Consider the following 15,674-nt stretch of genomic DNA (forward strand, 5'->3'; position numbering starts at 1 on the left):
CGCAGCACCAGAAACCTTCGGGTGTACACCCCTTCTAGGCGTGCCTTTTTACCTAACATAACATACCCTAATGTAAAATGCGAACAGATTTTTTTTTCAGTTTAATACCCTCTATTTACAAGTTTACATTCGGTCAGAATGCAAATAGCAGCAAATAGTAAAAGTATGTGATGTGAACAAGAGATACCACAATTAAACACCCACACCAGATGTTTAGCCTTTATGATTTTTTATTTAATAATCATAATTCATCTTAAATATTATTTAAACATTTCATCCTTCTGAGGTAGAACAAATGAACGCTAATTTATAAAATGTGAACATTCCCCATACATTAAATTGCAATCAGTGATAAGTAGTCTGACAAATATAGAAAATATATAACACAATATGTTTTAGAATTGCTACCGCTAGGTAATATCCCTGGACCGCCACTCAAACTTGCAAATGCAGTTTTATTATTTATTCATGATTGATCTTCAAGTGTTTTACAGCACTTTTGCTCAGAAGTTCATCCTTCTTTTCTGTTAGCAAGGACACCATGGTCGATAAAATCTTGAGAAACATCATATATTGAAATAAATCACATTTTCGAAATATGGCATGCATACGTTTATCCCTGTCGGCATGCAGGAGCCCCTATAAGACTGACAGTATTAGCATTGAGTAAAAATGCTCTTCCAATGTGATACGCTTCTCTGCCGCGCACTGTTTTCGGCTCTCCTTGCTATTGTGTTGATTATCAGTCAAGGTGGTACACCATCACCTTGATGTGAAGAATTGACTTGAATGTCTTACACAGCTCACCCTGTAAACTAACTCACTTCGAAGCCTGTCAACAGTGTTTGCAAGGTAAGGAAACAGACATAGAAAGATACTGTGATCTGCGGAGATTCATACCATTTGACAAATAGGAAATGCAACATGAAAACCCTCACCTCCTGGATTAGAGGACTGCAAATTTACTACAGGAACACATCTCTTCCTGAGAAGCCTGCGTTAACTGAGGGCTAGCCTTAAAAAAGGTCAAAAACAAGGACACAGGATGTGATCTCGCAAGCGTGATTTGGAAGTCTTACCACTGGAAATGGTCATACTTGTGGTTTCATCTTTCAAGTTTCAATGCACAATGCATGTAGCGCTATCTGTTCAGAATGAGGTACTTACTCCTCCGGTGAAAATCTGAGTGTGGAATTATTGTAAGGACAGCAACAGAGGAGAAAGCTGAGAGGAGAAAGCAGAGAAGAAAAAGCAGACATATATGCTTTGATTGACACCTGGTCGAGACAGGGATGCCTATTCATACCCTAAACCCATGGTAATGCCACTTGGATATAGAGAATAACTCAACTCCCTACCAGTATAAGCATTCCTAGACCACACCCAGTGAAGTCCACATCTGATAGTGGCAGAACTGTGTTCCCACCATTACACTCAATAATAATCCTAAAACAGAATACATTACAGAAATGTGAATGGATGCTGGAACATTGACAGAATGGTATTCCTTCAAAAGGCAAAACAGGTTGGTTAATCTCAATAATATTCTTGGGAGCACACTTTTCACCTCTTTACTCTTTTGTGGATACAAACTTTGTAAATGCAACATAACATTTCAGCATTCACCCCCAGAGGCATTGCTTTTTGAAACAAGCCAAGTAGGAATAGCAGAGACCATGCCCTGGAAATCTGAACTTTCCATGAGTTTACAAGTTTGAAGTCTGAGGGAGGAAGAGGATAAACAGCACTGTGCTCTTCCTGGGGAGACATTGTGAGGGGAGCAGGCTTGCAAGAGTGTAATGATCCATCCGCACACTAATGTGCTTAGTCTTGGATGGAGAATTAACTGCACTGTGAAGATGTATCGGTGCAGGAGGTGCATCAAAGGAAAACATATTAACCTTTCAATGTTTAAGCAGTGCAGGGGGATCAGTATTCAAATCACTGCATCTTCAAAAAGAAGCCCGTCAAACACGATCATGTCATACCCGCTAATCATGTCGGTGACACTTGTAGAAGCCTCAAAGGGAAAGAGAAATTAATGTCACTATGAATATCCAGCTTTCCTCTCTCCCTGCCTGTCACCATAAATACCCCAAATCTGATCTCTGATTACTAAGGTGTACTGCCTTTTCCATTGATTTATCATGGAATTTCAGGTGCTGCAGTCACTTATACAAGTATTCCCTCTTCAATCCAAATTGACCCTCTAGAGGTACAAATTAACGCCAGTGAAGGAAAGAGCTTGCAGGTGCAATGAAAAGAGTTACCACACTCAGTTACCAACAGCAGATGCTGCTGACTAACCGAGAAGAGTCCAGGATTCCAGAAGGCCCCACCAAGTATATGATTGGCCCCTAAGATCGAGAACCCAGGCATAGCAGGTCTCCCTTAGAAAGCGATAGTAATTACAGGAAACTCCAAAGATGTTTGAGAAAAGAGTGTCTTATGGTAATATTATCCGGGAAGGACACATTTGATAGTATAATATCATGATAAAGCCTGCTCTAGGGGTATAAATTGTTCTTGTTAATAACAAAGCGTGCTTATTGTGGCCCTCACAACTCCCCTCTCCTTAAATACATTGGCTAGTGCTTGGGCACTGCGTGGGTGGCAATAGCCTGAGCTACTGAAAGCTAAATTGTAGGATGAATGAATACACTTCTCTTAACATAGCATCTTAACTGCAATCTGACATATCCACTCCGACCAATGTCACCACTCTCTAATTTTCCCAGAAACTCATTCTCTCTTGGACCTCCCATCTATGCTGAAGAATGAGTATGTTCCACTTGTACAAGGTTCAGTTAGTTTGTATCTACCTTCACACTGCATACATCCTATATATATATATATATATATATGCACATATAGTAATTGTGGTGACAGGATAGGATGCCTGGTTATACTTGGTGGTTTGCCTTCACCTAGGACAGTGTTGTCTTTAAGACAGGGCACTGGTTATTTCTGCACTGAGGTCTGACCCAGCCCTTTAGGTGAATCACTGACTGGACGTTCTGCAGCACAAGCAGCTGTACTGTGTCTTTAAGACCAGAGATTGTGACTGCTTAATTTGTGCCGATCATTGGCACTTGCACTCATTTTTGGTACCAGCACTTATTTTTCATCATCACATTTTGACGAGAAAGACAGAAATGAAAGAAAAAAGGAGGAAGAGAAAAAAAGAAAAGGAAAAAACTGACAAAGACAGAACGCAGGGATGGAAACGAACCTGAAAAACTGAGATAAACAAAAAGAGAGGGTAATGCAAGAAAGAGACATGAAGGAGGGTCAAGACGAGGGCGCCTTGGTATTCCCCAGTTTTGGCATTTTGCATCGCCTGTGGCAGGCTTCTAAGAAACCCAAAGCCCCTGCACGTATTGCTTAACAAATTAAGCACCGGAGTTTATTGACCAGTTTGCCAGCTCACACATTGTTCAAGAGTAGTGAGTACCTTATGCAATAGCCGGTGTGCAGGTTAAGGTAAATCGTATCAAGTTTACCACCAGGGACTGTAATTATATCTTGGCCCCGATCACGTAGATAACTGTAAAAGTGTGCGTGGAGTCCTGCGACACCGCCTGGACATACTTTTACACGTCTGTAACCCTCGCAAAACAAGTGTAATATGATGTCTGGAAAGGCACGTCAGGGACAGGTTTCCAGGTGCACGGTTTCACCTGTGATGAGAGTTTTTCAAGGCTGTATGTTTTCATGTGCATTCCCTACAGCGCCTCACAGTGGGGACACCAGCTGAAGGTGCAAAATTCACATTTTCGCTTTCCTTTCCTGGTGGGGGATTCATTTCCGCGCAGAGGAAGACTTTCCCATACACTCTCAGCATATATGGGTGTGATCTGTTCCCCTTCCCATCCTGGAAGGGAAGTTTCTAATAATCTGATCATTTCCATGGCATTAGTTTGTGAATGCCCACAAGCATTGTTCAAACTTCCAAGGCAAACCACACTTTGTTCCACCCTCTTCTCGCCTCTTGCAGGGCGAGATCTGCAGAAGTACCACAATTACGCCTTCAGAAGCCCCTTTGTGAATTCCTGGCAGCGGTAAGTGGAGGTATTTTCCGATATAAGTCGATATTTACAGCCGAAAACACCTTTGTGACTTGGACCCCTTGAGTTTATCTAGGCACAGATTTTGATTACGTCTCACGGAAACAAGAGTTAACATAAAAAACAAAGTAGAGTCTGGTCATTTTGCAGCTTTGTGCATAGGAAGGCAGTCCCTTTAAACGGGTTAAGTGTGGAATATTGTACACTGCTAACAGAACTGTAACCGCAGTCCGCTGTCTCTCGGGGTTGTTGTTAGCATCTTATATTTGGCGTTCGTGAAGGAGCAGAAGGTATGATTACTATGCCACTGAGGCACTCACAGTGGAGACACGTTAGTAGACACACTTCTGTAAACACACAGACTCGAGCAGGCACATATGCATTAACACAAATGCAAGTGCAAGTACCCAGTGCGATTCGCACCAGGAGTGGCGTCCTTCTTTACGCTGAAAACAAAACACACAAATAGTAAAAAACATTATTTTGATAAAATATATAGACATTTCCAAAATACCGCATGGATTTAGAAGGTCAGTTGAAAGAGGGTATTTGTCTGACATGTAAAGAGTGTAACGTAAGTAAATATATTCAAAAGACAAACATGGTACACGATGCTCCTCGTCTTTATTTGTTTTAGACACAACATCCCCATCCACAGACAAAGATCACTGCTGTGCAAATACGGGCTTTTAGAACTAGCAAAAATCTTATATCTGGGTTCCCATGGTCTCCTCTGGATTACTCAGAATGTATCATACAAACGATTAGGAAAGGGAACTGCCCTTTGCTGAATCTCTTCCCAGAAGTCTCCACTGGTGATCCAGGGAAATAAAGCAGACATAATTTAGAATTATTCTCACTCCTTCATGTCCCAGGGTCTGCCTTTGGTGTAGATTAAGGGCCTTATTTAGAGTTTGGCAGACGGGTTACTCCATCACAAACGTGGCGGATATCCCGTCCACGTATTACAATCTCCATAGCCTAATATGGGATCATAAAATGGCGGATGGGATATCTGTCACTTTTGGGACAAAGTAACCCCCTTCACCAAACTCTAAATCAGACCCTAAGCTAGTTAACCAGATAAAACTGTTGAAGAAGCCTTGACTCTAACAAGTCACTGACTTGTGCTTACTTGTACCGTTGATTCCCTTATTACAGATTTCTGTATATCAGTAGTAATACATAGTTTACTCCTGCCCACTTGTTCATGAGAGCAGGTAACACTGTTTTCTAGGGACACAATATCACATATCTCAAGCTATCAGAAAAGTAACTGACGTTAATTCAAGAAGAAAACTGTTAAATAATTTGGGCACCCAGTTTACTGGTATTTTTTTTTTTTTTAACATTTCCGTCTGTATTTATCAATATTTATTTTTTCGACATCTTACTGGTATATATCCATATTTATTTTGTGTTTTGTGAACAGAAGAGGAGATAACTCGTATATTTCCACATTTATTTAACAGATAAAAGTGCACTCATGCCTGTCAGGTTTTAGCACATTACACAGCCAAAAATAATCAAATAACAATTCCACATTACATAAATTAGCATAAAAGTACAATACATGTTGAGATAAGCAGTAATTTAAAACAAAGCTCATTCAGTTTCATAGTTTCCCATGCTGCCAATATTCTTCCAATAAGTCCAGCTACTGGTTTGAAGTTCATAAAACTCAGCATGGAAAATCACTCAAAAGAAGCCAAATTATCTGTATTTTTCCACTTTGAAAAATGAAACCAGAAAGGAAACACAATGTTTTCTGTCTGTATTTATCTGCAAAAATCAGTAAAAACAGAAAACAGGGAGTCGTACAGATAATACATGAGAGCCTGCAATCTGTGTATAAAATCCCCATCTCTAAATTCCTTATTACAGCAGACTTGCGACTTCTCCAGTCGCCTGTATTAAAGACATGTGGTAGCTGCTCAACTGTAATAAGTTATTACAGTTGAGTTCACATGTCACAATGCCTCCTTTCAGAGACAACAGGTAGGGGGGAAAGGCAGATCACATGCATAAATAAAGCTGCGTGTTAACAAGTAACCGGGGAGCTCGCTTTTCCTTCTTTGTTTTTCTAAAACGTGATCAGCAGGAAGAAAACACTTATGACCACGTTTATTTCTTTAAGTAATTATATGAAAGCCTGAATCTGCACGTGTCTACACATTCTGGGCTAGTGTCTTTAAATCAAACTTAAATTCAACTGATTCTACGAATTTTTGACAACCAGTAACTAAATGCATTTTTGGTGTGTTTAATTTTGTACTATGGAGGTATTTTCACAACCGGTGATATCCTTAAACATGGAGAACTCAAACCCCTGTTGACTTTTCAAAGAAAATACAACGTACACCCTTCACAATTTCTCAAATAAACACAGTTGAGGCATGCACGGCTGGTGGAAGGGCTGGGGGGAACTGAAATTCCAGAGTATGCTCCCCTAGAAGGGAGTTGTTACAAGAAGAGATAACAAAGATAGCAATCTCCCTCACATACAAAACACTGAATAACAACGTGCCTGATAGTCTAATTGCACTTCACGAGCAGTGGGAGCGAGATGTGGGAGACATGGAAGATATTGATTGGGAAGCCGTATTGATACACCCCAGGGAACTGGCAATTAAATCCTGGCTGCATTTAATTGGCTTATAACCAACTAGTATATTGAATTTACGTGTATGTCCTTAGCAAACTGGCACTACCTGTGCCCAAGACCTGTAAATTAAATGCTACTAGTGGCCCTACAGCACTGATAGTACCACTCACTTCAGTAGCACTTTAAACATGTGTGAGTGCAGGTTTAAACTGCCATTTCGACCTAGAAAAGTAAATCTTTTGCCAGGCCCTAAACTTCCTTTTAAATACATATTTGCTACCAAAGGGTAGACTCTGGACATCCCAGAGAGCAGGGTGCAATGTATTTAAATTAGGACATGTACTTTTAATTTGTACATGCCCTGGTGGTAAAAAAACTCTTAAATTCGTTTTTCACTATTGAAAGTTATTTTTCAACTCAATTGTATAACCACTGAATGATAGGGAAGGATAACAAAGTCAACGATCATATTGTTTTGATAGGTGTCTTGAGCAGAGAAAATCTTAGAGAATAGATAAGTACCCATATGAAGGAAAAATAAATAAATAAATGAAGAAAAGAACAGGCATATATAATTAAGTGGTTGAGAACCATTTTCTAAAAAATACATCAACACTGTATCATCACAGTCCAGAACATTTGAGAGTAATAGAGAAACATATGTTGATGTATAAAAACATCCATTCTCATAGTTTTATGGTTTCTAACTTCACTGCAAATTAAAAAAGAGTCCACAGGTGAAGAGAAAAAGTTGCAAAGGAGAAGAGGTGGACTTATTGTCAATGTTTTGGTCTCAAATGGAATAAATCCGTGAGACTGGTGGGCTCCAGTGCCACTCTGTTTTAATGATGTACTATGTCATTTGTTTGTTTTAATGAACATGTTACCTACCTTCGGTAACACCTTATCTGGTACAGACATAGATTAGCCGTGGATTCCTTACCTTACAATTCTCCCCAGGCACCAGACTGGATCCGGAAAAACTTTTCAGTAGTACTTCTGTGCGTCGGTAGTGGGCACCGTGTGACTCTGTATCAACGTCATCCACCGGATATGATGTCAACGGAGCCCATATAATCCCTCCTCCTACGCGCTGATGTCAGTTTCTTCTGTGACCAGAATGTGCGCAACAATGTAAAGCCACCATAGAAACTGACAATGGAACAGTGTGCCAAAAAGAGAAAAATATGTAATTGTAAATTACCCCTACTGAACGGAAATGCCTGGTAGGATGAGACCAAGGGATTGTGAGGTAAAATAAAGTAGTTCGCATAACAGGGAGGATGGGTGGGTCGGTAAGGAATCTGCGGCTAGTCTGTGTATATCCAAGATAAAGCATTACTGAATGTAAGTAACTTGTTATTCTGATACAGACAACTAGCCACAGATTTCTTACCTAAGATACTAAACCAATATAAACCCAGGAGGTGGGTCTGCAAACACATCTCACCCATTCCTTACAAATAAGTACCGATCTAACTGAAGGCAGAGTAGACCGTCTCAATTAGAGACAAAGGTGAGAAAGAACATTCGTCCCAGCAGAAGAATAGTGGAAGGCCACAAAACATTGCAAGAAGGCATGGAATGTTATGGAGAGCGAAGCACATGGCAACGAAAAAGAAATCTATTGTAAACAACACTCAAGAGGAAATAAACATGTATAGCCCTAAGGAAGGAGCTGGACCTGTAAAATGGCTTAGGACCAAGGGGCAAGACCCCCAAAAAAATCACTGAGAGAAGTGGGAGGAAATACATAGGCAAAACCAGCAACAATTAGAAAGACAACGCTGCTAGGCAGAGTAAGTAAAAAAACAGATGGCACTTTTACCAGGAGCACCAACAGAGGAGCTGTCGAGAAGTGTAACATAACTGTAATGCATATGAAAAGGGACGAAAAGAGACACAAGACGTACCATGTGTGACAGATGATGGAGAAATGAAGAGATTGGAAGAGAAACATGCCGAAACAACGACATGCACACATATAGATGTAACAATAAGGTGTTCTTACAAAGGTATTACATAGATAGAGTCCAGGTAGACACGGACGTAGATATCAACATAAAGATGTAGATGCAGAACCTACTATATGTAAACAAACTGCAACCCCGTAACAAAGGTGAGAGACAGAAAAAATCCAACCCTTCTAGGAAGAAAAAAGCCTGTTAAGCAGGAAAAGGAATGCTACTGGACTAAAACCCAAAAGAAGCTGGCGGAACAACCTGCCTATAGGAACAACAGAAACCTTGTGGAATATGAAACAAGGTTGACACAAGGCGGGAAATCGTCACAGGAGAGAACGCCAATCATAGAAGACTACGATAATGGCAACAAGTAGTCCAGCAGATGGAAGAGAGTTGCTGAAGGAAGAACCAAGGAAAAAGTGAAGGTGACATTGACTCCCAGAATGAGATCTGAAGAGTGGACCTGCAGGGGTGTGCAAGGTCAAAGTCAATGTACATACCAGAGACTACCGCTCTGAGCAACAGAGCAAAATATGGCGAGAGAGGGAAAATGGCCACCAAAAGGAAGAGACATAACTACTGTTGTGTAGCTGACAGGGAAGGATTAAGCAAGTGCTAGGACAGGATAAAGCAAGTGCTTTTCAGGATTAAGCAAGTGCTAGGACAGGAATCCATGCACTAAATGCTGGAGAAAAGAAGACCAAGGTCACTCAAAAAGAAAGGGAAGGGACAGAAACAACCTGAGAGGGCAGGGGTAACAGCCTTTAATAAAAATAAGAATCCATACTACGAGGAATGAAGCCCCGAACCTTCGCAGAACAGAGCAGGGCGAAGAAAGGAGTAAGCATGCTGACATCGTTATACAAATGGAGCAGCAAGGTAAGAAAATACCTTTATATATATGTATATGTATATATATATGTATATATATATATATATATATATATATATATATATATATATATATATATATAAATAAATGTGTGTGTACGAAGGAGGATTTTATATATACATATATATATTTAAATATATATATATATATATATATTGTTATGGGCTCATCTGTAGAGTGTACTCCTTTAAATGAATGATGTCATCTTATAGAATCTGAGGGACACGTAGATTCGATGGTGGACGGTTGATGGAGAGCTGAGGAGGAAGGAGCTGACTGTATTTCTTCATGGTGGATGCTAATTAATGAGTTGTGAAAGAAAGATAATACTCCGTGTCAAGTGGCGTCGAGTTGAAGCATCCAGCAATTCATCGGACCCCTGCGTGCACCTGTCATCTTGACAAGCTGATTTACAACTCTTGAAAGGCTTCTGGTATCGTGTTCTTCTTAGAAATTGTATCTACTTTTTTACCACGCTGTTGTACTAAGACTATCTATGAGTTGGACTTATCCTTCCTATTAAATAACTTTTGTTGACAGTTATATTGAAGCGATACATGCAACATGCGATAGAACAGTAAAACATGCACGCGCATCGCGCCGCGAGCACAACATTTATGGACACGGATCGTGTCGCATGAGCATTTTAAACTCTGCACTTGATATAACAAGATATACAGCTGAGCACTTACTATATCGAAAGGCTGTAAACAGTTCCAGTTCCTCTTGATCCAGCTGTGTTCTTGAATATACGCAGAGAGGTAAGGTGATTGCTACATTGCTATGGAGAACTGAACCACTGCCATGGCTTCCTGATTTGATATAAGGGATTCAGGAAGTTAAAATACACTACTTCACTGGCTGGCACCACTTTGCATTTGGAAGCTGGAACTCTGCTGTTGCTTCCTGTTTTTAATCTAAAGCATCTAGGAAGTTATTGAGTATGACCAGGAGAGGAAACCATTCAGCAACAGCTTTACGCTACACTTAATGAACTACGATTTAATCTTAATACCGAAGACACTTTGGAACATGTTTTTTTAGTCAGATTTATTAATTTATTATATTAACATGTAATTTATTTTTTTAACCTATTATTTCAGCCTATTATATTAATTACTAGGGCAAGATGTCTCATCACACTCCTCTCAGCATGCCTCAACCACCGCAATATTGATCAGAACAGGGTGAGCCCGTATTACCTTGGAAACAATTGATAAATTTGTTTGATTCTTATTTAATTGGCATTGGTGGTGAAAAAGTTTCCCCTGCAAGGAAACAAGCAATTCTATTACACAATTTAGGTATTGAAGGAAGGAATATTTATGACAGTCTTGACTTAATAATTACAGGCACTGCTGATGTTGAACCCGGGGCTGTATTTGAAATGTCAGTCATGATGCTTAGAAGACATTTTGGAACCCGAATAAATATTGTAATGGAAAGACACACATTATTTATGAGAATGCAAGCTAAAGATGAGAGAGTAGGAAATTATATTGCATCCCTCAAGGCACTAGCACAAACATGTGAGTTTGCTGACCTAACAAAGTCCCTTATAAGAGACCAACTTGTGCGATGCACCAACAACCTGTTAGCAAAGAACCCTGCCTTACAAGAAGCTATAACCATAGTGGAGATTATGGAGCATACTACATTTTGGGTCAAAGAAATGAAAGACGCTGGTTCCAATTGTCATATTTCAGCTGGGTCCCTTTCAACATCGACGGAATCCAAATCCAGCTCCACATTAGCCAGAGTTTAAATTCTTGATAATATGCAAGAAGGGGATCTTGTACAAAAAATAACTGGAAAAATGAGTATTGGTAATGATATGCACAGAGACTCCAAAACCAAATTTATAAATGTGGCAGTCCAGAGCATCTGGCAAATAACCCCAAATGCTTTGCTAGGAATATCAATTGCAGAAATTGTGGGAAGAAGGGACAATTAACAAAGGTTTGCAAAAGCCCTAAAGTAAACGCTGTGGACGAAACATCAACGAACCAACAGTTGATATTGCACATGAACTGCCTTTGTAGCCGTAACCAAGAAGTTGCAGGAGGGGAAGGAACTGAATTGGTTATGCCGAAATGTGACATTGAGATTGACGGGAAAGTTGTTCCAGTTCTTGCGGATTCTGGATCCCCTTCTACGTTAATTGCTTGGAGATGATTTTTGATGATGACAAAATTGAACTTTCTCCACCAGACACTGAACCCATGGGTTATGGTGGGCAGAAAATTTACTTTTTGGTTACTCTCTCATGACAATAAAATGTAAAGGGCACAAAACAGTAGGAAAGGGTTATGTAGCAAAGCGTGGTGATAATCTGTTGGGTTGGCGGCACCAAAGAGATTTTGGCATTATCTTGAATCCAAATTCACCTGATCAAGTTTTATCTATATCACATGTAAGTGATGATACTGATATTGTAAATGAATTTCCTGCAGTTTTTAGTGACAAACTTATATTACTAGTATATTTCAAAGATAAGATCATTGTGAAATCTTATGCTAAACTAGTAGTGAATAAAGTGAGAGAGGTGTCACATTTGATGCTGAATCCTCTACAAGACAAACTTAATAGACTTCTGGGTTTAGTGTCATTGAAGAAATTGAAGCCTCAGAGTGGCCAGCTCCTAACGATAATGGGTCAAAAATAAGAATGTATGTGGATTTAAAAGGTCTTAACCAGTGCAAATGGGTAAATCGGCAGCCACTGCCTAACATCAATGAGACTCTGACCATACTTACGGGAGCCAAAATATTCAGCGTAATGGATTTATTGGCAGCGTATCATCAAGTTTTACTTCATAAAGATTCAAGGCATCTTACCTCTTTTGTCACGCCTTTGGAAGCATTCATGTTTATTAGGATGCCATTTGGGCTAGCTTCGACTGCTGCATGGTTTCAAAGAGTGATGAAAGAGGTACTTAGAGGTCTTGACTCTGTATTATTCTTCCAAGATGATATGCTTGTCTATGGTGAGAATGTGAACAATCATAATGCAGCTTTAAAAGCAGTACTTAAGAGACTGAAAGACAATGGTTTGACTTTGAAGAAAGAGAAATGCAGATTCAGAGGGGAAGCGTTTCGTACCTGGGTCACACCATTTCTGAAGACAGTATCAAACCCAAATTAGCATTGGCCAAATCAATCACATCAGTGCCGATGCCTACGTATAAAGATCAAGTGTGATCATTCCTTGGCCTTGCTGAGTATTACTCAAAATTCATTAAGAATTTTGCGTGTGGTTCAACCTTTAAGGGTAATATTGAGAAAAGGTATACGTTTTGAATGGTCTTCAGAGTGTGAGGAAGCTTTTTAGTTAGTGAAAAATAAGATAGAAGAAATGCCCACCTTGGGTCACTTTGATGTAAGAAGGAAAACATTATTGTCCACTGATGCGAGCCTGACGGGTCTTGTTGCAGTTCTCTCACAAGTAGTAGCAGGTGAGGAGAAAGTAGTAGCTTTCGCATCACGTTCTCTTAAAGGGTCAGAAGAACGAAACTCTGAAGTAGAGCGGGAAGCTCTAGTTTGCATTTGGGTAATAAATCATTTTAGGTACTACCTCTGGGGTCTACCATTTGTGCTCAGACGTGATCATAGGCCTCTTATACAACTGTGTTCCTGCCGTAGTTTCGAAAACACGGCTCCGGATATCCAACGTTGGGTAGAATTTAATTTCCAAGCTGAGTATTTGCCCGTAAAAAAAACAATTCCTGCTGGTTTTAGCTCAAGATTACTTTCGGGTGATCATGTTCCAGATGACCAAGTTCCAGTATTGTGGCTTAAGGAATCAGCTGTTGACAAGGATAAATGGTGTTTGGAGTGTGAAAAAGACACAGTTCGCAAGTTAGTCTCCGAATATGTAGTGGGAGGCTGGCCCTGTCTAGACAATTGTTCAGATGGAGATAGGATATTTTGGAGAGTCATGGATGATTTGAGTATCATTGAGGGTAATTTATACAGGAGCGATAGACTGGTTCCACCTGAGGGACTATATGAAAAACTAATCAATTTAGCTCATGAGGGGCATCTAGGTAGGAACCTGACTAAAGCTAGCATCAGGAATGTTACTGGTGGCCCGGCTTGGATAGGCAAGTGCAAGCGCTTGTCAAAGATTGCATATAGTGTGCAAGTAATGATAAGTCTAAATTTGGAAAGACTGTCCCTTTATCTCCTGTTTCTATTCCAGATGAACCTTGGTTCAAATTAGGATGAGATCTGATTGGACCGTTTGAAGTCTTGACACCTAATGAAAGGGTTGTCTTTGTCCTGGTTGATTATACTTCCAAATGGGTCACTGCCAGTTGTGTGCATACAATCACCACTAGGACTGTCATAGAATTATTGACCGATGCTTTCACTTGTGAGGGAATTCCCAATGTAAGAATTACTGAGAATGGTGTTCAGTTCACCTCACAGGAGATGAGAAACTTTCTTAAACGTTTGGTGATTTCTCATTTCCGCACTGCGCTATATGCTCCTCAGGCAAATGGTTTGGTTGAAAAAATGAACCAATTAGTAAGGGCAAGTGTACAGACTGCTCTTGAAAACAGCGTTTTAAAAGTAGTTCTCAGAGAAAAATTGTGGGCTCACAGAAATGCACCCAATGCTGTTATTGGAATGTCTCCTTTCAGGAATTTAAGAGGCAGGATGGCTGGTTCTAAATAAAACCCATTATGGTTGTGTTCTAGAAGGAGAAGTAGCGGAGGATTATCAGAAGGAGTGGAACCCATTTGCGACAAAGTGATTGCCAACCAAGCCAAGTTAAAGAAGGAGTTTGATAACAGGCATTGTGTAAATCAAAGAGTTTGGCGTGAGGGTGATATGGTTTAAATTAAAAGACCTGTGTGGAGTCATAAGGGTGAGTCCAAATTTATAGGACCAAAAAAAAATATACAAATTAAAAAAAAAATGTAGTAGTTTTGGAAGGAGGTGAAGTTCGGAGTATGTCACACTTAGCCAAATGTGTAAATAGGAGACACATGAAGAGAAATTTGGTGGGAAGTCTGATGGAAGTGGGGAGCTTAGGAGGAGCATGAGAAAGAAGGAATGTCCCAAACATCTTGAAGATTTTGTGCATTAAGAAATATGACATGTTAGATAAACTGTTTACCCATAGTATAGATTCCTTAATACTGATCCTATATGCCATGATGTTTATCATTTTAGGTAAATCATACAGTGCATAATGTAGTTTCTTTCCAATTTATCTCTAATTATTTTCAAAACTTGGAATGATTCTACATGCGTATAAGTTTGGTTTTTATTTTTTGTTGCTCTCTTCTATCTTAATATATTAAGTTTCCTTTCCATTTGTTAATATTTCTTATTGCCCAGTGTTGGAAATGACCTTTCTACAGGGTCACCCTCAAACTTTTTACCTTCCTTCTCTTTTTCTGACCTCATTTTTACTGGCTTTAGGACTCTGTGCACTTTACCACTGCTAATCAGTGCTAAAGTGCATATGCTCTCTCCCTAAAACATGGTGACATTGGCTCATACCCAATTGGCATATTTAATTGACTTGTAAGTCCCTAGCAAAGTGCACTACATGTGCCCATTGCCTGTAAATTTAATACTACTAGTGGGCCTTCAGACCTGGTTGTGCCACCCACATAAGTAGCCCTTAACCATGTCTCAGGCCTGCCACTGCAAGGCCTGTGTGTGCAGTTTCACTGCCACTTTGACTTGGCATTTAAAAGTGCTTGCCAAGCCTTAAACTCCCCTTTTTCAACATATAGGTCAACCCTAAAGTAGGCCCTAGGTAACCCATAGGGCAGGGTACTATGTAGGTATAAGGCAGGGCATGTACCTGTGTAGTTTATATGTCCTGGTAGTGTAAAACTCCTAAATTCGTTTTCCACTACTGAGAGGCCTGCTCCTTTCATAGGCTAGCATTAGGACTACCCTCAGATACTGTTTGAGTGGTAGATTCCAATCTGAAAGGGGTAACCAGGCCTTATTTAGTATGGCCAGAATGGTAATAGAAAATCCTGTTGATTGGTGAAGTTGGATTTAAGATTGCTATTCTAGAAATGCCATTATTAGAAAGTGAGCATTTCTCTACAGTCAAATCCTTCTGTGCCTTACAGCGTGTCTCCAGTCCATGTCTGGCTGGGCTGGTTGACAGCTCCC

General features: G+C 40.0%; 1 protein-coding gene across 1 annotated transcript in view; it reads right to left on the minus strand.

Annotated features, from left to right (window-relative positions):
- Window positions 1–257: 257 nt before the first annotated feature.
- The window catches only part of LOC138282815 (transient receptor potential channel pyrexia-like), a 1,013,831-nt gene continuing 998,414 nt past the window's right edge, over window positions 258–15,674 (minus strand). Inside the window, exon 23 of the mRNA XM_069220730.1 lies at window positions 258–4,513. Within this exon, the coding sequence (XP_069076831.1) occupies window positions 4,509–4,513 (5 nt within the window). The 3' untranslated portion in view covers window positions 258–4,508. The remainder of the gene's footprint in view (window positions 4,514–15,674) is intronic.

Source organism: Pleurodeles waltl, chromosome 2_2, assembly GCF_031143425.1.
Source record: "Pleurodeles waltl isolate 20211129_DDA chromosome 2_2, aPleWal1.hap1.20221129, whole genome shotgun sequence".
NCBI lineage: Eukaryota > Metazoa > Chordata > Amphibia > Caudata > Salamandridae > Pleurodeles > Pleurodeles waltl.